This window comes from Haliotis asinina, chromosome 5, assembly GCF_037392515.1.
Source record: "Haliotis asinina isolate JCU_RB_2024 chromosome 5, JCU_Hal_asi_v2, whole genome shotgun sequence".
NCBI lineage: Eukaryota > Metazoa > Mollusca > Gastropoda > Lepetellida > Haliotidae > Haliotis > Haliotis asinina.
The window spans coordinates 23,011,306-23,036,147 of NC_090284.1; the positions used below are offsets into that span (position 1 = coordinate 23,011,306).

At 37.6% G+C, this 24,842-nt stretch overlaps 1 protein-coding gene and 1 long non-coding RNA gene across 3 annotated transcripts; both read left to right on the forward strand.

The window, feature by feature from the left end:
- The first annotated feature begins 14 nt into the window (after positions 1–14).
- Positions 15–16,320, forward strand: LOC137285303 (methyltransferase-like protein 22). 2 transcript variants are annotated; one of them, XM_067817636.1, is made up of 10 exons: positions 37–367; positions 522–605; positions 3,540–3,626; positions 5,390–5,430; positions 6,418–6,562; positions 7,506–7,640; positions 10,767–10,847; positions 12,180–12,279; positions 14,204–14,372; positions 15,288–16,320. In XM_067817636.1, exons 1-10 carry the CDS (start codon positions 274–276, stop codon positions 15,321–15,323), a joined length of 972 nt encoding a protein of 323 aa, XP_067673737.1. In that variant the 5' UTR covers positions 37–273; the 3' UTR covers positions 15,324–16,320. The 2 variants fall into 2 exon arrangements, with proteins under 2 accessions (XP_067673738.1, XP_067673737.1); XM_067817637.1 differs by lacking the exon at positions 3,540–3,626 and having other exon boundaries at positions 15–367.
- LOC137285305 (uncharacterized) lies at positions 7,733–9,571 on the forward strand. The gene is made up of 3 exons (XR_010956963.1): positions 7,733–7,882; positions 8,456–8,529; positions 9,306–9,571. It is a non-coding gene; the product is annotated as an uncharacterized lncRNA (long non-coding RNA).
- Positions 16,321–24,842: the final 8,522 nt, after the last annotated feature.

Sequence of the window (24,842 nt, forward strand, 5' to 3'; positions counted from 1 at the left end):
TCACATGATCAGTCACGTGGTCTAATCCCGTCCGTGGTCAAATCGGACCAAACAATCTTGTCGTCAGCAACATTTTCAAAACGCATATGTGTTTCCCGTGCAAATTTGAACCAGAGTTTCAATGTCTCTATGGAGATTACTGCAACACTCTAACCACACTACTGTAAAAGAGCATGGCCAGTCTTATATATATCATGCTTTATTTTATTGACACTGGAGATCAGCGAGCTTTTGCAAGGGAGGTCACTCTCGATTACTTCTCCATGTAGACGAATGGACGGGAATGTTTCAGACAAGGTTTTGTCTGATGTTCACGTGTTCACACCACACGAAACCCTCCCCGACACCGACGGGAGCGTGAACAGAGGTAATTTTATCTTTCTTGTTTTTGGTGGGAACGTTTTTTGTAAACTTACACAAGTATCTCACGATTGCTTAACTATGTTCGAAAGGAATTTCAAGTTAGGCATTTTAAAAAGTTAATATCTTTTTACAATAATAATATTTTAACTTAATTTCAGTGACCAGATTTTACTTTGGCCTCCCCTCAGATGTCTGCAGAGAGTTGTCAGCAGACACTGTCTCCGACACGTCAGATCCTAATGGTATGTAAAACTGAACAAGCTGTTCATTGACATATATACTAGTAATGAATATTGGAATTGTGACCCCCAAAAGAGAAATTTTAAACTTAATATTTTCAATTAAATAAAAGGATTTCATTCAAGTGACAAGAGCCAAGACTTTAACATTACAGATAGTGGATCATCTGATTCCTAAATGTGATGTTACTATCATGACTATGTTTTGGCATGACAGATTGACTGTAGTTAAAGGGGCACTGATGCGGAGCAGTTTCCGTGGACTGGTGTAAACTTTTGTTATTGTTTTTCTCCCGTGAGTACCCGGATGATATCCCAGAATTCGTGACTGGTTCGTGACCTCTGCTGCGCAGTCCGTAAGCGCAATTGATAGTTTAATTATAGACAGATCAACTGAGGTGAAGTCATTTGTTCTTTATTACAAATGTATTATGAAAACAAATGAAACACTTTGAAGGTTAATCATCTGCCAGTGGTAGAAATGGTAAAAAAACTATTAGGACGGGAAAATAACGAAGCCAATGTACGTCTCTATATTTTGTCTCATAACCCTAATTAGTTTACTGTCATATTTGTATGATTCTGAAAATTAATAAAAGAACACATGATTTGCTCATACTCATAGTAAATTTCTAACATAACAGCAACATTTATACATTGTATAGATTGCCAATGTGGATCCTATTTCACACACATACGCGATCTAGTGTGTGTTTTCTGTCATACAGATTCTGCTGAATGCTACAACAAATAAATTAAAACAAAATGCAAACAATGAATGTAAAACAGACTAATTTTATAGCAATAATGTCAGGCTACTACCTTGTTCAGGAATGTATCCATCAATATCCACGTAAAAGAAATAGTATTCCATTCATCTGCTGCTGGTAAATAATCCTGCTCTGTTTCGCGTGTCTTACAACTGTCTCATTTGGGAAAAAGTAACACATCGTTTCACGTCTTTCATTGGTGAAAACCAGATAAACCTCTCATTGGTCTCCCAAGATAGTACACCTGGCAACTAATTGTATGATGTCCACTATTCTAAGTAATTTAGTTAACCAATATTGAGCAATCAATCAATCAACGCAAGGGTGGTTAATTCTTTGAAAGGAGGATGTTGTTTTTGCACTCACACTTTACGACAGGGTGTAGTCATCTACACACACTGCCTTTTGACAAATCCGCTAGAAGATAAAAGTAATTAATCAATCAGTGTGTTATCGGTTAATCCTTTGATCGATGTTTGTTTTTGTAACTCAGCTGATAAACCCTCTTGCATCACTTACATGCATATATTACATAACATACAATACATTTGCCTTTACAGACCTTAATTTATAATGTTGAGTATTTACTCCTTTATAATGTTGAGTATTTACTCCAGACAGGAGAAATGCCAAATGGGAACCTTTGTTGAGTAACCGAAGTGGTGTTGCTACTAATTATACCTGTTATAAATTCATGAATTGACCATCCAGAGAATGATGACAAATAACACGTGTAGGTTTACACCATCAAACGCGAGTTACAGCAAGGAAGATGTAATCTCTGTGTCGCATGCAGCCTGAAAACACTTATGGGCCGAAACTGTTTTGAGGATACCAACGGAATTTCGTTACATAAGGAATACACACAGGCATTTGCTGTGTACTTGGGTAAATAGGTGAAATAAGGGGTTTTTTTTACGTAAGACAATTTTCAGATTTCTCTACCAAAGGCAAAGTCATCGTTTTTTGGTTTACGAATTCAAATACATCAACTGTGTGTTATTATTATCATAAATAATAAACCATTGTAGCTACCATAGCTACCAAAATTTACGTATGATATTTGCTATCACAGCTCAACCAACACTCAAAACTACCTAAATATAAAGCTTTGCAATCTTCCGTACTGAAACAAATGGCTTGCTACGTGCCTGTAGACATCATATTTTGATGTAACATGATTAAATATCGAGGTTAAAAACACAGAAATAGGATCAAATTGGATCAGTAAGTATACCATCCAAGCATCCGAAAAGAACTACACTGCTGGGATATATGGTTACGATCAGACAAGGAATACCATGGATATTTTTAAACAAATGGCATGTGATGGGCATCCGGCCTCCTGACTGCTTAGGTGAAGAAATTCTGCTAATATGGACAGGAGCCCAGTTCCTTTGTCTGTCACGGTCGAAGGAGTGGGCGCTGACCAATTTGCGGTCTGCTTTCGTAATTAGACCGTTGGCGAGAAGCATTATTCGCTCCGCATCAGTGCCCCTTTAAGGGATGAAGTATTGGAGGATCCATAACTATTTATGGTATATATAGTCAGAAGTAAAATCTTATAATTCTGTGCTGTTCTTGTACAGTGGTGTGGTTTGAATTTTCGATGGGGCAGTTATGTAGCTAAGAGGGTTCTCATGAGTTGTCCTGTTCAGCTCAAAACAGTTAAGAAAATGTATGTTGTAAATGCAAGGACAATTTAATGCGTTTGGTGAAAGCAGAGACCATATAATAGATATATTATATGGTCTCTGGTGAAAGATTAATGTAAAAAAGTTAATCAGATTCTGTTTTTTTTCTCAGATAACACTTAAATGATAATCTCAGTCAAGCTAAGATTTTGTAAAAGTTTGGTATAAACAGGACTGAGGAAACAACAAAACCAATCAATCAAAGCATGTTTTGTATTTACAAAAGAACAAAAGAATTCAGAAACAAAGCAGTATCCTAATATTTCTCTATAAGGCAAATACTCTGCATTTGCAAATAAATGATTTCATAGTCTATATTTTGGTCAACATTCTTGTTAAGTCAAAAATGTACAGGCCACTCATTTTTGGGATCCTGTGTGGAAGCAAAATGTGATCGTACACTGGAATATTAACTATTTGTGCAGATAAAGATTCTTGCATTTTACATATTATGCCATACCTCTGAGCTTCAGATGATGGAGAACTTTTATTTGACGATGATGGCGATGTGTTAGTTACCCGGAAACCAGTTACAGAAAACAAACAGGTCATCACAATCGGTAAATGACACAGTGTTAGCTTTGTGTCCATGAGTATTTGTGGAATATTTGTCTTATTTTTGATTTTCCATTATGCTCATTGTATTCTTTTTTTAAACTGTAACATAAAGGGTTCTTGTTAAATATAGTAGTTCAGTCCTCCTATCTAATTTCAAATTTTCTAATTTCTTCATTCGTACATACATTTTATAGTGTTATGCACTCAGTAACATACGTTATAGTACGGATTACTCTTTCTTAGTAATTTCCAAATGAAACATAAGTTACCTTTCACCACCTGCCTTCATATAACTCATTGGGTCTTCATACTATTATCCACTACTAAGATTTTCCTAGATGCCTCATGGCCAAATGGCCAGGTGGTGTATATTTTAAATTCTCTGTCTCTCTCTCTGTCTCTCTCTCTCTGTCTCTCTCTTTCTCTGTCTGTCTCTGTCTCTCTCTCTCTCTGTCTCTGTGTGTGTACCATGTGTGTATCGTGTGACACCCAAATAAAATATGTTGTTATCTTCTCTTATCATATCTTTCTTTGTGGTATTTTGTTATGTCTTTAACATTTTTAACCTGAAAAATACCATTTTGTACACCAGTCGATGCTTCCCTTTGCATGGAAACAATGTCAAGAATGGAATGTATGTTTTAGCTTCTCATAGACTGATGATACTTTAATGCTTGAATGAGAGAACCAACAATCTTTATTGTAATACTTAATAATAATAGATTTGCTTTTAACCACTTGTCCCAGTAATGGTCATGGTCTGTAAGAAACTATATGAAATTTCCCCTTACAAAAGGAGCGTAATTGTTTATTTATGATTTCTAAATTAGATAGAAAATCACAAACAAAATTATATATTGAAATTTTCTTTCTCATAGCCTGAATTTTTCACCCTTAGGTTTTACCTAGAAGGGCTGGTTGCCATTTCCCCTTGCAGATTTGTCACCATGTGATTTGTGTAAATGGAAGATATAAAACTAATGTTACAATTGTCTTTTCTTAACTTGACACAAAAAAGTTTCCTTTTAACTGTTTGGTTTTACCTTCAAGGTCTTGATGCTAGATCCCGCTGCAATTGTTGTGAACTGCCAGTTTAAGTAAACTTAGTCTCAGAATTATTTGTTACACTCCTCTGCTCAGTGGTGTAACAAATGATGAGACTAAAGTTGACTTTGATTCTCTGAATGGCATAACTGATAGCGGTACATATGGCCAAGGAGAATAACTAAAAGTGAATGCGTGAATTGTGTCTGATGCCACTTTCAGCAATATTTCAGAAATATCATGGCAGGGGACACCAAAAATGTGCTTCACACATTGTAGCCGTCTATCAAAGCTAGGTCTTCAGCATGACCAGTGAATGCTTTGACCACTAGGCTACCCCGATAACTAAGTGTTTCACTTGGCTGTATGTGGGGGACACTGCAATACATGCATTCACATTGCCAAAGTTGCTGTGTGGGACATAGATTTGAGATAAGATGATATTTATCATGGCAGATTCAGAAACAATATTTGATCGTCAAAGTTAGCGAGTTTATGATATATTTTTATGACATATTAATATTATATATTTATGTAAACTTGAGATCATTAAATATTTGGAGGAAGCATTCAGAAAACTGTTTGATTTAAGCCGAATATGTTCTGATTAATTAAATATTAAATTTTGTTTAAGATTGTTTGAATGGCTTGAGGCAGATTGTTTTAAAATATTCAGTTTTGTGATTCCTGTTAAACTAAGTGTGTGTTTCCTCTCTTTCAGAACACATGATGGAGACACAGCTTGATGATGTTGGACTACAAGTAGGTGGAGTCTGTTGGGTAGATGTTTGATTAGTATGTTAATTAGCTCACAGTCCCTGAACTGCATTAGTTTACCTTATGCCTTGCTTATTATGTAACAACAGACAGTTTTGGCTTTGGACAAGGCGTGAATAGGGGTAATTCAATTTTGGCAAGGTGGGAGGACACCAGTCCATTATGCAGTGCTAAAACCTAAACAAAACAGAAAAGGTTTTGAATCTCCCATCTCATAGGGGTTCCCATTCAATTTAAATGAAATTATTTGTTTTGATTAGAATTACAGTGAAACCTGTCTAAACCGGCACCCCAGGGACCGAAGTAAAATGTCTGTTCAGACAGGGTGCCAGTTTAGACAGTGACGATCATTTCTCAACATGGCTGCCACTGACATGTCTTTCACTTGAAAACAGTTATTATGCAATCACCCCAGTGTTTATTTGCCTAACTGTGGTAATTCTATGAAGGTTTGATTCACTGCGCAATGATTATTCCCGATTATCTAGTGTGTGAAGAGTAGTGAATTAGACGAAAGAAGCTTGATTGAACTTCTCATACCCATGATGGCTCAAAGCGTTTGATTCACTGCTCTATCACTTATTCCTAATTATCTAGCCTGCCAAGAGTATTAAGTAGTGTATTGGATTATGGGTCCTTCACTGGACTGCTTACTCCCATGCAGTCAGTGTTAATTACAGTTAATATTGCTTGTTGGAACTGGAAAGTCATGACAGAATACAGAATAGACATTTTCCACATTAGACAATGTCATTAAAATCATAAAATCATTGTAAAATGGCAGAACCAAAATTGTATGCTGGTTTTGACAGTATGCCGGATTAGACAGGCACTAATGTTGTCAGGTTTATTTTCAGAGCCTAAGACAATCATGATGTTCCTCTGGTATTTTGGGGCAGATGTTATGCTTGATGCTCTATAGATTTACTGAGATATAGCTCAATGCCATAACTAAATATTCCATTTATTCAGGTTTGGCAGGGTTGTCTCCTCCTTTGTGACTTTGTCCTTCACCTTCACAAAGAGTTCAAGGGCTCCAAGGTCTTAGATTTGGGGGCCGGTGTTGGTCTCACAAGCATAGTCGCAGGACTGTTTGCAGAGTGTGTTCTAGTCACAGGTATGTCATGTTCTAGTACTGCTGTATCTAGTATTTCATTGAAGTTACGGTACATCATCAGTGGTTCACAAATAAGTATACTCCTGTAAATGAATATGCCTGCTTTGCAGTAGAGTTGTTGTGTGATATAAATTAACAAATCCCCCAATGCTTTCCCTGTTGAAGAAAGGGTAAGGGATATACAGTTCTTCAAATATGTTCCCCATCGTGTGAATAGCAGCAACGCTCGAAATAATCACTGGCCCAGAGGCTCAGTGCCAGTTATTATTGTATCAGGCTGTCAGTTTCAAACATATGCAGGCCCTTATGGCCTTCAGTAAATCAGCTGTCAATTATTTTTCAACTGGAATGTTTCCCTAAGTTTTTTTTAGTAACGTTCGGGAAACATCCATGATCCATCATGTTCCGATGACTTACAGTTACACTGCCTGATACTTCAATGCTCTGTTGAAGGAATGTTAACACCAGTCTAACAAATAAAAATATAGGTTGCACTTGATTTTTTTGAAACACTGTGAAACAATGTTGACCGTTTTGTTTTTATTGGTTTGACTTTAACCAAATGGGCCCGCAGATTTCATTCAGGGCCTGTAGATTTTAAGGCCTGCAGGTAACAGCAGGCCCTAATGGCTTTGCAGTGAATGATCTATAAAGCTATTCAGAGGAGCAAATCCAGTCATTCAAATGGTAATGACAAACTTCACAACTGTTCAAGGCATCGTGAACATCAGAAAACTTAAGAGCTCAGGATAATGTTGCAAAAACAAAGAATTTGTCCCTAGCTATGGTCCAAATTTAACTCTCACTATTGACTTTGTCCCTCAGAAGAGACAGAAACATCATAAAATGGTTCCTTCATCATGATAAGGAGTTTTTAAATCATTGCGCTTCAGTAGTTTTAATTATATATATAGTCTTTTAACATTTCATGGTATTTTCATAGATGTGGGAGAAACAGTTCTAAGTGCATCGGAAAGAAACATTACTTTGAACAAACCACTACTGGGTGAAGACAGCACTTTCCGAGTTAAAGAACTTCACTGGCTCAAGTTCAGTGGACCCAAACTCAGCTGTTCAGGTAAGACACTATCAAAATATCAATCTGAAGGTAATTCTGATTTTGTTGGTTGAAGCAGGGAGCCTATATAGAGAGGGGAGGTGAATCTCCTCGAAAAACCGCTGAACGTATGTCTCGCTTTGTCACGTGACCAGTGGAGACAATATGGCGGCAGCTTAGTATTTAAGATTGAGCTCGGTTCATTTTCAACAGCTGATTACATTCGCTGAGTGTTGTGACAACTCGGAACCTACACGTAGAAGGTAAGTCACCTGTTCTGTTACTTCAGTTCTAGTCACATATTTGTAATTAGTGTCAGTATAAGAAAATATGTTTGTAGTAAAGTTTCAAGTCGGCATCTTGTAACTCTCTGGCTTCAATTATCGGTACACAGCGAAGATAGACTGAGTTTCGTCAATAAAAGCTTCTTTCACACATTCCTTTATGTTTTAGCAGGGAAATATACCTTTAGTTGAGAGGTGTCTGCAAGCAATAGTGATAGTTTTGTGACTTAAAAACATGTTGGGGTTTAATTGGGGTGTGTGAAAAATGTGGCAGATCGCCGATCTGATCTGATGCGCCATTGAAATACTACACGCCGTTGTTTGAAGTGTGTCTAGATTTTGCTCAACACCGTCTTTCACATACACCTTTAATTTTTATGAGGGGAATTTACCATCAGGCGAAAGGTGTTTGCAGGTAATAGTGATAGTTTCATAATCTAAAATAAATTGTTAGGATGTACTTGAGGTGTGTGAAACATGTGCCATCTCACCGATCTGATCCGATCCGCCATTGAAATATTCCACGGCGTTGTTTGAGTGCTTTTGTTTCAGCTTCAAAAACTTCATTCACATACACCTTTAATTTCCATTAGGGGAACATACCATCTAGTGAAAGGTGTTTGGAGGTAATAGTGCTAATTTTATCATTTAAAAAAATCGGTAGGGTGTTTTTGAGGTGTTGAAAAATGTGCCATCTCGCGGTTCTGTTCTGATCCGCCATTGAAATAGTATAACTTTGAGTGTTTCTAGTTATTGCTCCAAAACCTCTTTCACATGCACCTTAAATATCTATGAGGGGAATATACTATGACCCGAAAGGTGTTTGCAGGTAATATTTATAATTTGATAATCTAAACATATTGTTAGGATGTATTTGAGGTGTGTGAAAAACGTGTCATCTCGCTGATCTGTTCTGATCCGCCATTGAAATACTACACAGCATTTTTTGAGTGTTTCTAGTTATTGCTCAAAAAACTTCTTTCACACACACCTTTAATTTCTGTTAGGGAAACGTTCCATCTGGTGAGAGGTGTTTGGAAGTAATAGTGATGATTTTATGAATTAAAAAAATAATTGGAAGGGTGTATACATTCACAAGTATTTCATGTGTGTGAAAAATATGACATATCGTTGATCTGATCTGATCACTCATTACTACAAGCCAATGTTTGAATGTGTTTAGTCGTCCTAAAATTCATTTCTTTCAAATACACCTCTAAGTATTGAGGGGAATATTCTATCTGGTGAAAGTGTGAGGTATGACATATCTGATCTGCTCTAATCTGCCATGGATGCCTTTGATGCTTGAATGTTTTAGATCTGAAACTATTGTTGATATTTGACAAAACTGCAAAGGACGTTTTAACGCTTTGTGATGGTTTTAAACTTTCTGTTTTTTTAGGTGGGAGTGACTGTGTCAGTTGACATTCTGTCAGTATCCATGCAATTGCGCACATGCAGGAAGACATCTGGTCATCTTCATTAACTGCCCTCTTGCCACGACCGTCCATTTGTCCATTATAGACTGAGTGTCTGTAAGAATGAGACTGACTGAATCTACAACTCATTAACATGTGCTTAACTTTCCAAACTGTATTCCTGAAGGAAAAAGAAATAAAAATGTGTTCCTCCCTTGTCACATTTTTGCTATCAAAAATTAAAAATCAAAGTCTTACTCGTCACTTTTGAAAAGAATGTGCCTGAGAAACATATTTTTATGCAGCCTAAGCATTCCACACAAACAGAAAACCACTGAAACATAATGAGACATTTTAATTGTGTAACAGATCATTTCAAATACATATAATAACAGTGTTTGCTGTTCTTTAGTTTGCCATTTGGCCATCAGGGCTTGCTGCCACTTGCAGTCTTTAAAGTCTGCATAGCCATTTTGTTGAAATCAAACCAATAAAAACAAAATAGTCTTCATTGTAGAGAGTTTCACAGTCCCTACAAAATCCATTAGTGAAGTGTATGGAGCACAGAGAAGTTTACATTAGTTATAGACTGCTGACATTCCTATGCGGCACTGAATATATAATACTATGAAGTGAAACTGGAAGTTATCCTAACATGAAGGATCAGGGATAATTCCTGAACATTAATACAAATTATGGGCAAGATGCTAGTTGAAAAGAAATGAGATCTAATTGACAGAAGACCACAAGGGCCTGCAGATAACTGAAACTGTTGGCCTGATACATTAACAACCGACGCTGGGCCTCTGGGCTGGCGATCGTTTCGAACGCTGTATCAAAATTGTCACATAAACAGAGAGTCTTTGAACAAGGCAATGTGTAAACACATTCTCAAGTCCTCTCATTAATCCACACATGCATCATTCGGCGACAGGAAGTGTAACCAGCTTGTTGTGACAACATTCAGGGGAGCCTACTCCAATTTACCGAGTATTACTCCGGGAGATGCCGATAGTTTCCGACAATAAACTGGTTGAAATACTGCTAAGCGCAGCCGATTTGCGCTGAGAACAAACCAAGTCGACGTGTGCAGTGGAGCATGACGAGGCACACGTTAATTAGTACAAATGGTAAGGAAAGCAAGCGAGTGACCAATCCCTGTTATAGAGTATCCCTGGTTGAAGTTATAGTTTATGTGCATTGTAGGATTAGATACCATTGATCCAGACTGTATGAAACATTACCTTAGAAGTGGAAGTGATTAAGACTTTGAACATGAAACCAGACTTTTGATACTGAAAGCTTAGGACATGCTCTAATTTTATATCAGATTACAAATAGTTTTCGTCATGTCCTGAAACCACTTACTGAATTTTATTTTGAAAGATGGCTGACACTCAACAGGAAATTTTACATAGCCCACATTTTATTTTTTTGTCCAACAGATATGAGAGGTTGTAGGTTCAAGATGACAGAAGATGACCACAGGTTGCTGAACAATGTCAGCCTCATTCTCGCCGCTGAAGGTCAGTTTAGCATAGACTCCTTGTTTTAATGGATGGCAAGTGGTAGTATGATGCTTTAGAGCCCTCCTTTGTGTGTGAAGTCTCAACAATTATGCTGAAAATCTAGCTAGTAATCTTTACCCAGGTATTATTATACCTTGTCTGTCCATCCGTCTGTCCGTCCGTCCCCCGTCCGCCCATCCATCCATCTGTAATCATTTTGTTTCCGGAGCATAATTCAGAAACCGTTCAATATTTTTAGACCAAACTTGATAGATATAGTAATCTCAGCCTATGGTTGTGCCTTTTGCTATTTACAGATTTTTGGCATTTATATTATTTTTGTTTTTCCATGAAACATTTTGGTGTTAATTCAAATGGTGGGGTGGGCTTCGTTTCCGGAGCAGAACTCAAAAACCGTTCAATATTTTTGTGCAAAACTTGGTAGATATATCAGTCAGAAGCTGAAGTGGTGCCTTTTGCTATGTGCAGGTTTTTGTGATTTATAATTTTCTCGTTTTCCATGGAAACGTTTTGGACATAGTCTCAAAATGGAGGGATGGGCTTCGTTTCCCTAGCAGAACTCAAAAACCATTCAATGTTTTTCTGCAAAACCTGTTAGATATATCAATGTGAACCTATAGTGGTGCCTTTTGGTATTTGCAGGTTTTTGTTATTTATTATTTCCTTGGTTTCCATGGAAATGTCTCAAAAGTGAGAGGTGTGTTTTGTTTCCGTAGCAGAACTAAAAAACTGTTCAATATTTTTCTGCAAAACTTGGTAGATATATCAGTGAAAACCTGAAGTGGTGCCTTATGCTATGTGCAGGATCTTCAACAGTGATTTATTATTTTCTCGGTATCCATGGAAACGTTTCTTACTTAGTCTCAAAAGTGAGAGGTGTGGTTTGTTTCCGGAGCAAAACTCAAAAACTTCTTAATATCTGTCATTGTTACTTGGTAGATATGTGTGGCAGACCCCAAAGTGGTGCCTTTTGCTATTTACAGGTATATCATATCTTTCAAAAGATCTTGGCAGATATACGAGACAGATCTTGAAATGGTGACTTTTTCTGATTGTGGGTATATGTCATTTACATTTTTCATGAATTCCATTGAAACAATTAAGACTTGGTCTAAAAACACAATAAGTATCTGTTGTATGATTTGGCTTTTCAAATATGTGGGGGCCAGAGGGATATGTCATCTTCTGATGACTCTTTTTCAGAATTATTAACAAACTGACGTTTGGTGATTTACAAGTGAAAGAATCCTTCAGAGAATTTGTAAATCTTGTTAGTGTATGCACAGAATTATATAGTTTCTCTTATTAGGCAGCGTTTTTCTTCTTCAGTAATATATGATCCAGACTTAACTGATGCTTTCTTCTCAATGGCTACACAAGTCATGTCCAGACCACCAGCAAAGACTCTATATATGACTCTAGAGAAGAGGTATGTTTTTGTTTCCACAGATACCAGCTTTTGTATGAATCCTTTATCCTGATTATGACCTATACTTGGGGAATGAAATAGTACAGAGGACCAGGGCCTAGATTTTTTAAACTCTCTTAGCTCTGAGATAGTCGTAAGTGCCATACCGTAACATCAACTTATGACTTTAGCGCTAAGAGAGCTTCATGGTCGGGTGTGACTCAGCTGATTGTGTGTTCTGTTGCCAGTGATATCAGTGACTGTTTTGCATGAGTGAGAAAGTATGGTTTTATACTGCTTTTGACACTATTCAAGCAATTTCACCAGAAATGGGCTTCACACATTGTACCTATCTCGAGAATCGAACCCGGGTTTAACCACTTGACTACCCTATTGCCCCTGACTGTTTTTTATGTCACAGATGGGATTATTGGCCGATTTAGAATAACCCATCCCAGTCTGTAATCCATTCTGAAAAACAGTACATTTCAACCAGTTACTCTTTAAGCTGTTGGTCTTGTTACAAGAGTGTATTTTCTGTAAATTGTAGTATTGGTTAAATGATAATTACTATTGGGTCACAATGTTTGAAGTTTTGAGTGATAGTTATTATGAGTCACATTTCGTATCATAAATGTTCAGTGCTATTAGTATTTTAGTGGCAGCCCTTTAACATAGTGCTCTAGAGTTGCGTCCATTGACTAGTTGTGTATGCCTCAGGGAGAGTGCAAGAAAATTCTAAGTTGTTGGAGATGTGGCCTCAAAGTGAATATTCAGGAATCAGTGACTGTGTATATATAAGGCTGGTTATTGTGATGAGACACACACAGACTTACACACAGACTTTTACTTTATTTCGTCATCATTCGGCCAAAATCAATATCTGCCTGCCTTTGCCAGCGCTTGACCTACATGACCGCTCACCCCGTTACATTCAGTATTACTGTTTCTCACTCTCAAACCAAGACTTTTGTGAGTTGATATTATATTTGTGATCCATTACTTTAGATTTGACTCAGTTGCATCGAACATGAAACCTCCATTGTGAATATATTTTATCTTGCTCTTGTTTGCTCAATACATATTACTGAAACTTTTAGACTTGTCAGTGTTATATTTTGCTGGTTCCGAGGGGATTTCTTATACCTTTTGTCAGGGCAAATTTTTAACCGTAACATTCTTTATTTCAAAATATATTCTCAGATTACTCCACTTGTTTATGCAGAGATGTTTGACTGTCAGTGTTTTTGTTGTTTATGCTGACATTTTAAGCTGTTGACAACTCATTCAGGTGAAGTACAGCACAATGGCAAAGTGTTTATGCTGTGGAAGCTCTCAGAACCCGCAGCCATCCAATCTGGCATACTCTCAATTTTGGCACTATGATTTGGTCCCAACAGAAGCTATTTAATTTATGATCATTTACAAGCCCTGCCATCTGGCATCATTCTGTTCTGTATTTCGGCACAGCAAAGATCAACTGTTTGTACAGTAATCAACACTCTCTAAAATGGCAGCAGGTATCTTGGATCTCCTGCTGAATGGCTCATTGGGTGAATGTGTATTAATATTAACAACAGTGGATTACCATCGGCATTTATTTCATTGATGTAGTTTAATAACAGAATCATGAATAAGGATTTGGTAAACTGGTTGGTAACATGTGTCACTTGTATTATAAATTAATGTGTCTTGTCACAATTTGTCAATCGATCAACATATCAACATGGCAAGACCAGTCAACTCTTGCTCAGAAAATTCAGCTGATAAAAGATTAATTATTCTCAGGTTGAAAAGTTCTCTAAACCAGCATGCCCAGTATACCTGCATTTTTCACTGACCCCAACAAATGCTGGTTTAGAGGGCGTTGACTGTACTTGTGTGCTTAACAGTCGTATATTTCAGAAAAATATCAGTTGTGGATTTCTGTTCCATCTTGTTACAGACTGGTGTTCACCGTAGCTGACCTGGATGTTGTCAGTCCTGCTTACGAACATTTCCGTGAGATGATACAAGAATTGTCTGGTTTGTGTGTGGATGGAGTCACCTTCCACTGCTGTCAGATCCACTGTGACTTTCCCCAGTACTTTACATACGACCGGCACAAACACTTGGTGAGCAGATACATACACCAGTAACAACTGTCTCCCTGACATATACCAGTAACAACTGTCTCCCTGACATATACCAGTAACAACTGTTTCCCTGACATATACCAGTAACAACTGTCTCCCTGATATATACCAGTAACAACTGTCTCCCTGACATATACCAGTAACAACTGTCTCCCTGACATATACCAGTAACAACTGTTTCCCTGACATATACCAGTAACAACTGTCTCCCTGATATATACCAGTAACAACTGTCTCCCTGATATATACCAGTAACAACTGTCTCCCTGACATATACCAGTAACAACTGTCTCCCTGATATATACCAGTAACAACTGTCTCCCTGACATATGCCAGTAACAACTGTTTCCCTGACATATACCAGTAACAACTGTCTCCCTGATATATACCAGTAACAACTGTCTCCCTGATATATACCAGTAACAACTGTCTCCCTGACATATAGCAGTAACAACTGTCTCCCTGACACATACATACCAATCACCAGATAATACAAGCATTCATGTAATAATTATTTCCTGCTGAAACATTTCCTTGAGACTGTGACTTATTAAATGTTTGATATTTTCTTCATGAACATTTGTGTACATATTAGGCATATCTTTTGCTCATGAAACTTTGTATAAACACCAAGGATGGTCTGAATTGGTATATTTTGCTCTCCAGAGATTGTTTTATATTCAGTATTAGGAAAGCAAGAATTTAGTTGTTGAGTGTAGGATTTTGTTCAATCATATTGTTCGCAGTAGAAAAAAATGCTTGTATGTGTATTAACTACAGGTGTATGTCCCCATCTGAAAGGTCTCTGTGCTTGTATTGTCAATCACTGGATTGTCTGGTTTCATGTTCATTACGGGCAATGCTTACATGTGACTCTTTTTGGTTTTTTGGCAGGAGTTGTGGCAGATATCTTCCACTATGGCTGAATAAATCATACTGCAGTAAAGCCCAAAGGTGGCCCAGTAGTTGAAGTCAAGAGCAGAATTGTGCCTTTACAGATCCAAAATTGCCCATCAGAACTATTCCCATAGTTTCACATACATTCAAAGTGTCTGTGGGATCTTTCTCACACCCTCTTACAGTTGACATACTGTTCTGTCCAACTGGCTGACTCATACTCCTGGATGTTGAGAGAAGGGCTTCTGACAATTATTGTTGGTAGGGTGTAGGCACCACCTTGCCCGAATATAAATAGAGAAAAAATTGCCAATTTCAAAACTGCAGGCAGAGAAACGGTCCTTGTATTCCCTGATCAGGAGACAAGGCAGCCAGGATCCATTCCACAAAGTATTGGCAGCCCTGTACCAGTGTAAACCCATGAAATAGTACCGAGTTGCCATGGGCTGTGACAAACACGCATGGGGAATTAAGGGACAGAGTGAAGGTATCAGCACATCTCGATATGTGGAAAAAGGGTTTCCACGGATCCTTATCTTGAGACATGCAACCAGAATGATAGTACCAGCTCAAATCAAGGATGTGAAGGAACTCTCTGGCATTGACTGATGAAGCAGGAGCACATTTTCCTCGTTAAGTGGACAGGGTGATTGTATCAGCCTATCTCAATATGCAGAAAGATTTCCACATTTTCTTATCTGGAGACATGTAGCCAGAATGACAGTACCAACCCAAATCAAGCTTGATGAGGAAATCTAGCATTAACTGATGAAACAGGAATACTTTTTGTGGTAGACTCAAATAACTGAACCTGTACCTGCTGTGACCACAACTGGTGTAATTACAAGGTGGACATTGTATTTATGGTCCATTAATATTGACCAATGGTCAGCTGTAGAGTGCCACTCACTGCACTTATTCATATATGCATGTATACTCCAGTATGTTTTTCTCAACAAATTGTATAGTGTGATGGTGAGGACTATTCGCTGCTCTTGGCATTTATGTGTACTAAAACTTTACGAACGTCTGTTTCATTGTTTTGTTATCAATGTGTACTACACAGACGATCCTGTTTTTGTTTTGTAATCATTGTATTATACACAGAAAATCTCTTTTTTTTCACCTTTCTGTTCATGATGAAAACTATTGATGTCAGGTAGCTAACTCCATCATGAAATCTTGGGATATATCTTTGTCATGTTTTGTCAAGACCAATTAAACATCCCTTCAGGTTTAAATATTAAGTTACTTATAAAGTCAAAAGCATTACCATCACCTTAAAGGCACAGTGTCACATTACATTTTTCTGAAAATACATGATGCAAGTGTTATCAGTTTGAAAGCTTTTCACCTGGAAGTTTTAAGGCAAGTTGCAAGGGATGTCTTTTATTTCATCAGTAGGAAGCTATACTAAGTGCACATGCCCCCAATATATAAAATATAGGCCAAAATGTCAGAAATGTGACATTGTGCCATTAAGTTGATCATGTTATCATGGTCAATGTCATGTATGTCAGTAGTGATCCCTGTAACTGTCAGTATTTGACATGAACAGTCCTGGCTGTGATGGTGACTAATCTGACAAATACTAGGAAATACAGTGGAAGTTGTCAAAACTGGCATCTGTCCAATTCGGCAGGTTGTCAACACCAGCATAAAATCTCAGTCCTGTCTGTGGCTTGTACATTCATCAATAGCTCTACAATCCGGCACGTTGTCTAAACCTGACTGTTTCTTCAGTCCTAGTGAGTGCCGGTTTAGACAGCATCCACTGTATTAAGAAAAGAGGTCTCCCAAAACATGAAGTCTAACTGTATGCATGTAGCTTCCTTAAAGGTCACATGCAACCAAAAATCAAACATAATTAAAACACATTTATCACTTATTCATGACATCTAATATACATTGCTGCTTTTAAAAAAACAAATAAACAAAATTATAAGCGTACAATCGCGATTCAAAAGTGCAATATTTTGTACTTAGGCTTACTTCCACCGAAACGAAGCCCTCGGGAGACCGAACCCAGTCATAGTGGGTGGATGTGCACTCAAGTGTAACGACCGTTTCTGATTGGCTGTTTCCTTTGCTGATATGCCGTGTGTACAGAAAGATGATTTGTTTGATGGGCATTTTAGAAGCATAGCGAGTCACAAGAAAGTAAGATTCTTTATGTATAACAACTTCTTTTTGTGTACTTGATGTGTCGTTTCAGTATGGATTCATATACTGTTGTCAAACAAAATCATACACACTAAAAGAAGTCGTTATCCATGAAGAATGTATATAGAGATGTTGGGTTTGGAAAATACATGTTCTCTGAATTTGCGCTCGATCCAATCAAAAATCATGTCAGTAGAGATGGTAAACTACTGCGTGGCTGAATCTGTCATTCGTACAAAGCAGGACTTGAAACTGACAAGAGTTTGCACCAGTTTCCGTCAGATCCAGTCATCCGAAAAAAGTGAATGCAGTTTGTTTGCCACCCACAGCCATAAAACACAATGTGGCAGAGACGGGACTCGGGTGCACAAGTCATAAATCAACTTGTTTTCTTTATGTCGTATAGTCTGATAGGTGTTAAGTTCAAATTGCATGTGGTCAATGATTGAAGCTGTGTACTGCATGTTGTCTTTAGCAGACAGGCGGGCAGACATATAGGTGTGAATAAACCAGACACTGAGCTCTGTGACAGAGACTGCTTATCACAATCAACAAGTTTTTTTATGTAACGAGTAGATTATTTACTTGTCTGTGTACACAATGAAGATTAGACTACTGCTCACGAACTCGCTGGGCATGCATACTGTTTCAAGCTCCGCGAACCTATTCACTGTGCATGCGTTATGGACGCAGCGCAGCACAGCTGTTGAAACCAGTTTTCCCCCCAGCGCTGGGGGGAATTTAGTGAAAGATTTGAACTTCGATTTCGCGGGCTTTTTTTTCATCGCGTTTTTTTTCAACTTTATAGGTTGAATTGGCATTTTTGATGATTTGTATCAGTAAGCGTATACCGAAAGGTACCAGAATCTGCAAAGTTGTGTTTTACGTTGCATGTGACCTTTAAGAAGTAATGAAAAGAACATGAAATAATACTACCCGACTGAAGATTAGATTCGCTTAAAGCACTTGCTATCTTACATATATAAATATAGTTACATTGAAGATGAATTCATCCACTATCTTGGGGGGGAACCAACTGTGAACCTTATGCAGATAAATTGGACAAGAAACATGCATCAAATTGCTGAAAAAAATGTGCAGATATTGTGCATGTGAACAGCTGTTTTTGTGTAAAGTTTTGGTAAGAATTCACCAGTTTTCACGAGTTGTATAACTTACTGAACTCATGACAGCAATGAATATTTTGCAAAATCTAGTGAAGAATAGTTGCCTGAATTATGTGGCTATATTTACACTAGCGAAATTAAAGGGCCACTGATGCGGAGCAGTTTCCGTGGACTGGTGTAAACTTTTGTTATTGTTTTTCTCCCGTGGGTACCCGGATGATATCCCAGAATTCGTGACTGGTTCGTGACCTCTGCTGCGCAGTCCGTACGCGCAATTGATAGTTTAATTATAGACAGATCAACTTAGGTGAACTCATTTTTACTTCATTACAAATGTATTATGAAAACAAATGAAACACTTTGAAGGTTAATCATCTGCCAGTGGTAGAAATGGTAAAAAACTATTAGGACGGAAAAATAACGAAGCCAATGTACGTCTCTATATTTTGTCTCATAACCCTAATTAGTATGATTTTGAAAATTAATAAAAGAACACGCGATCTGCTTATATTCATAGTAAATTTCTAACATAACAGCAACATTTATACATTGTATAGACTGCCAATGTGGATCCTATTTCACACACATACGCGATCTAGTGTGTGTTTTCTGTCATACAGATTCTGCTGAATGCTACAAGAAATAAATTAAAACAAAATGCAAATAATGAATGTAAAAGAGACTAATTTTATAGCAACAATGTCAGGCTACTACCTTGTTCAGGAATGTATCCATCAATATCCACGTAAAAGAAATCGTATTCCATTCATCTGCAGCTGGTAAATAATCCTGCTCTGTGTCGCGTGTCTTACAACTGTCTCATTTGCGAAAAAGTAACACATCGTTTCACGTCTTTCGTTGGTGAAAACCTCTCATTGGTCTCCCAAGATAGCACACCTGGCAACTAATTGTTTGATGTCCACTATTTTAAGTAAGTTAGTTAACCAATAATGAGCAATCAATCAATCAACGCATGGGTGGTTAATTCTTTGAAGGGAGAATGTTGTTTTTGCACTCACACTTTACGACAGGGTGTAGTCATCTACACACACTACCTTTTGACAAATCCGCTAGAAGATAAAAGTAATTAATCAATCAGTGTGTTATCGGTTAATCCTTTGATCGATGTTTGTTTTTGTAACTCAGCTGATAAACCCTCATGCATCACTTACATGTTACATAACATACAATACATTTGCCATTACAGACCTTAATTTATAATGTTGAGTATTTACTGCAGACAGGAGAAATGCCAAATGGGAACCTTTGTTGAGTAACCGAAGTGGTGTTACTTCTAATTATACCTGTTATAAATTCATTAATTGACCATCCAGAGAATGATGACAAATAACACGTGTAGGTTTACACCATCAAACGCGAGTTACAGCAAGGAAGGTGTAATCTCTGTGTCGCATGCAGCCTGAAAACACTTATGGCCCGAGACTGTTTTGAGGATACCAACGGAATTTCGTTACATAAGGAATACACACGGGCATTTGCTGTGTACTTGGGTAAATAGGTGAAATAAGGGTTTTTCTACGTAAGAAAATTTTCAGATTTCTCTACCAAAGGCAAAATCATCGTTTTTTGTTTACGAATTCAAATAAATCAACTGTGTGTTTTAGTATCATAAATAATAAACCATTGTAGCTACCATAGCTACCAAAATTTACGTATGATATTTGCTATCACAGCTGAACCAACACTCAAAACTACCTTAATATAAAGCTTTGCAATCTTCCGTACTGAAAACAAATGGCTTGCTACGTGCCTGTAGACATCATATTTTCATGTAACATGATTAAATATCGAGGTTAAAAACACAGAAATAGGATCAAATTGGATCAGTAACTATACCATCCAAGCATCCGAAAAGAACTACACTGCTGGGATATTTGGTTACGATCAGACAAGGAATACCATGCATATTTTAAAACAAATGGCATATGATGGGCATCCGGCCTCCTGACTGTTTAGGTGAAGAAATTCTGCTAATATGGACAGGAGTCCAGTTCCTTTGTCCGTCACGGTCGAAGGAGCGGGCGCTGACCAATTGGCGGTTTGGTTTCGTAATTAGACCGTTGGCGAGAAACATTATTCGCTCCGCATCAGTGCCCCTTTAAACTTTTGATTGGCATATTGGTCTTGGCTGTTCAACTGATCAGTTGTCTACATAGCAACCACATATTCAAAATGGTGGAGAGCAGGTTTTTTTACTATGAGAAATCGTCTCAGAGGGAACAAGTGGTGGGAATGAGAAACTTTTGTGTCCGTTGTTCTCGTTTACACTAGAACTGAAGTGACTGCTACCGTTCATTCAGGTAGTTGAACAGTCTTTTTTTCATTTAGAAACATTACTTGTCAGATGTTTTAGTCTGTGTAAGTGATCAATATTTATTATTGTTTTTGGACAAGACTTTTTATGACCTTTTGGATTTGAAAAATTGCGTCAAGGATCCCTACAAGTAGGTGAAATGGGTCTATATTTCTGCAAGAAAATATTGAAAGCATGTTATTTTGTTTGCTTTTATTTTCTGCTTTACACTGATCTTGATGAAACAAAATTTTGAGAAACTTTTTTCCATAACATTTTCTCTGTGGGTTCAGATATCGGTTGAGTATAAAGTGTACACTTCTTTTCGTTTTTTTTCTTTCTTGAATCAGCGGCTCCAAAGATTACACTATATAACTTATTGAGTGAGCGAGTCCTGACACATGATTTCCATTTGTGAGTCAAACCATTGCGATGCAGTGATATCCATATTTTCATAAACAAACAACACATATGAATTTCATATGAAAAGTTTAATGATAAAAATTTAAACAATGGTCCAAAAACTCTGTACATTGTCTTGAAATGTGCAAAATGAACACAGGGCATTCTGCAGCAGTCACATGACTTGATCACATGATCAATGTTATGAATGTGTCACATGATCAATGCTTTGAATGTTCAATGGAGGCATAACATCTTCATGCATAATGACTCACCCAATTTTTACAAGGGATATATGGATAGAAAAATTTACAGTTTCAAACATTTGTTCTCTTTTCACAACAAGCAAAGTCAACGAATATGAAATTTCCACATGCTCAAAATACTTGCCATTCACATATCAGTGGATTTACTAACAATTATTAAATTCAAACTAACCAAAACAACAAGAATTAAACACCTCATAAGTTTCATAGTATCCATTGATTACAACAGACAAATGTAACAATTCTTCAGATTATTGGAATAAGAGAATGCTTTTGTTTCATAACGTTTGTTTCTGATGAATCCATGAAAACAGAGAATATACACACACCATGTGGGGGACAATACCCGCGACACTGCAATTCACATGTCTACCACTGACAAATACACAATTAATCCAAACATTGTTAAAGAGACTGATATGAATCCAATATTTAACTCATCGTAACCATGACTATTGCAACCCCATGTGCCAACAGCATGTCCACAAGCAATAAAAACATATTCAAGGTTATTTCACTGCAAAGAAAGCAAAACATTTAAAACCAGGATGGACACAAGAAGGTGCAAATACCTGTGATGGTATTCATTTTACACATTTCAAGTTTGTTAGTTCCATAAAGGTTGAGCAGTCTTTACAAATTTACACTGTCCTCAGCTATATTGCAGCTATATGACAGTGGGCTGTAGCGAGCGAGGATGGTTTTACGCCGCTCTTAGCAATATTTCAGCTATAACACGACAGGGGACTCAAGAAATGGGCTTCACACATCGTATCAACGTGGGGAATTGAACCCGGGCCTTCGACACAACAAGCTACCTGTTTAACCACTAGGCTACCCCACCGCCTGCAGTGATCTGCAAATAATGAAGAGTTAAACAAGACAAGCAATTGATTGACATTGTGAGGAAAGATCCACGGTGTCTGGGTATGATGACATGCATTTAACCAGTCACAAATCTGGACCAGAAGACCTATTTGGTTATCAGCACATTATTTAATAATATACAACTAGTTGTGCAGTACCAATATTTGTGGATTTGTTTTTTTCCTGAGCATGACATTTCTGTCAATTTGGGCATGATGACTATAACAGTTCCCTTTGCTACAGTGAAATAACAGATAAATCATGAATTTAATGGCCTGTGGACAAATGTATGGCTACTGAGTACTCAGGCTGCACAAGAGCGTACACACTGTATGCATGTATTCATACAAATTGCTTCTGAACTGACAACACCAGCTGCATATAAAAAGTGCCATTTGGATGCTGTTTAGATTGATTTTTTTTTATAACAATACAGAACAAATAACAGTTTGCAAGAAAATCTGCTGCCACAAGTCAAGATGATAAGTGACAATGCCATTATGATTAGCACGCTCTTATGGCGCACACATGCACACACATCTAACATAGGACACGGGACACAGAGACTGGTCAGTGAGTGCTGCTGGGAACAAGATAGCATCAGATCAGGACACTGTTTCACCATTACCAGATGGCCAAATGTCCTGGGCAACCTACAGCAGTATTGAGGGAGTGAATGAGTTTGGTTTTATCCCGCACTCAACAATATTCCAGCTATATGGTGGCGGTTATTTGGACCGGACAATCCAGTGATCAACAGCATAAGCATCAATTTGCACAATGGGGAATCAATCACATGTCAACCAAGTCAGTGAACCTGATCACCTTATGCTGTTAGTTGCCTCTTACAACAAGTTACAGCAGTTATGGGTGGTGGACACAAAATTCATGTAAAACATGTTGTGCAGGAGTAGAACTGAGGTCAAATGTGTTATAGGAGAACACTTTCTCCACAGAGCTAACAATAATAACATAGAGGCATATGTTCTTATTACCGTGGTTACAAACAAGTAAGTTGTAAGTGCTGTTACAGGGTGTGTTTTGGATTTAATTACATGTACACTAAAAAAAATCATGATTTATTAAAGTGTAGCTCAAAAGGGTTTCTTGGTTGCTATTCACAGTAAACTCCACACTGGGTCTCTTGGTGATATCAAAGATCAGTTGCCACTGCTCAAAGTGATCTTAGCATTAGCGATAAGGTGATTATAACTCCAATACCTTAGCATAGACTCACAACAGTCTTAGCACTAAGACTGTATTGTACAATGGCACCAGGTAGCAAGTTAATGTCTAGCATATAGAAGTACTTTGAGCTTTAAATTTAAGTTTTATGCTGGTCATGTCAATATTTCAGAGGTAAGTAATTTAATAAAATCAGTTGTGGTATGTGTATAATAAACAACTGCAACAATGGGGTACTACGAAGAGAGTAATAATCATATTACATCAGGCCTGTCCAATTTTATTCCTTGTTTTACAGATTCTTGTTGTCAGAAAACCTAAAGGAAGGAAAGGAAATTAAAAAAATAAATAGACAATAATAAAATTATCACCAATCAAAGTAATATTCCATTTAAAAAACATTTTGAAGGGTATATGGGGCAAGACCATTCTAAAAGAATAAATTTGCTCTTTCTTGAATAATTTTTCTTTTTTTGAAAGAAAAAACCCCAATAATACTGGAGCAGTGATTGCACTTGAGAACTTTGTAAGTGAACCATTTTCAGGATTATCTGACATTTTCTTAATTTTGAATGGACCACTGCCCTTGTATCAATAGTAAACTTCAAAATTTTAATGGGCCACTTTTTACACTAATGTGCAAAATGGTCCATGGCCAATGCCTTTCCCAATTCTTGCCAGAGGATACATGTAACAAGAAATAAAATTGGTCTGGCCTCAGAGATGTTTCCTGTCTCCTATCCCAACTACCTTGTTTCCAGCTCACAACAGAACGGTCCACGGATGGAGAATGACAAGACAAGGGTTACAATCATGAAGGAGGATGATACGATGAATCCCTGCTGCTTGCGTCACAGTATAGGTGGCACATGGTAGTAGCTATGGATGTCTAAAATAGACAATCTCAATAAAATAATCCCATTTCTGCCCTGAATGTGTGGAATGGTTCTGATCTGTGGCACATTGATAGTATTGAGGTATTGGGTGTACATGCCTGTCACAACATGAATGCATGGTATCCATGGTGATAAAAGAACGACCAGCATGACTTGGTGTCCATGGTGATGTAGGACCGGTATGACTTGGTATCCAAAGTGACAGAGGAAGGTCTGAATCTGCCTGATGTCCATGTTGATGAGGGAAGGACTGGCTTTGCATGGTATCCATGGGGATAAGGAAGGACCAGCTCGACATTGCATCAAGGATGGAGAAGGCCCATCATGATTTG

Coding starts and splice junctions, on each gene's coding strand:
- LOC137285303 (XM_067817636.1), top strand. CDS start 274: ATGGACGGGAATGTTTCAGACAAGGTTTTGTCTGATGTTCACGTGTTC. Junction 12,280..14,203: donor TATATGACTCTAGAGAAGAG/GTATGTTTTTGT, acceptor ATCTTGTTACAG/ACTGGTGTTCACCGTAGCTG. Junction 14,373..15,287: donor ACGACCGGCACAAACACTTG/GTGAGCAGATAC, acceptor GTTTTTTGGCAG/GAGTTGTGGCAGATATCTTC.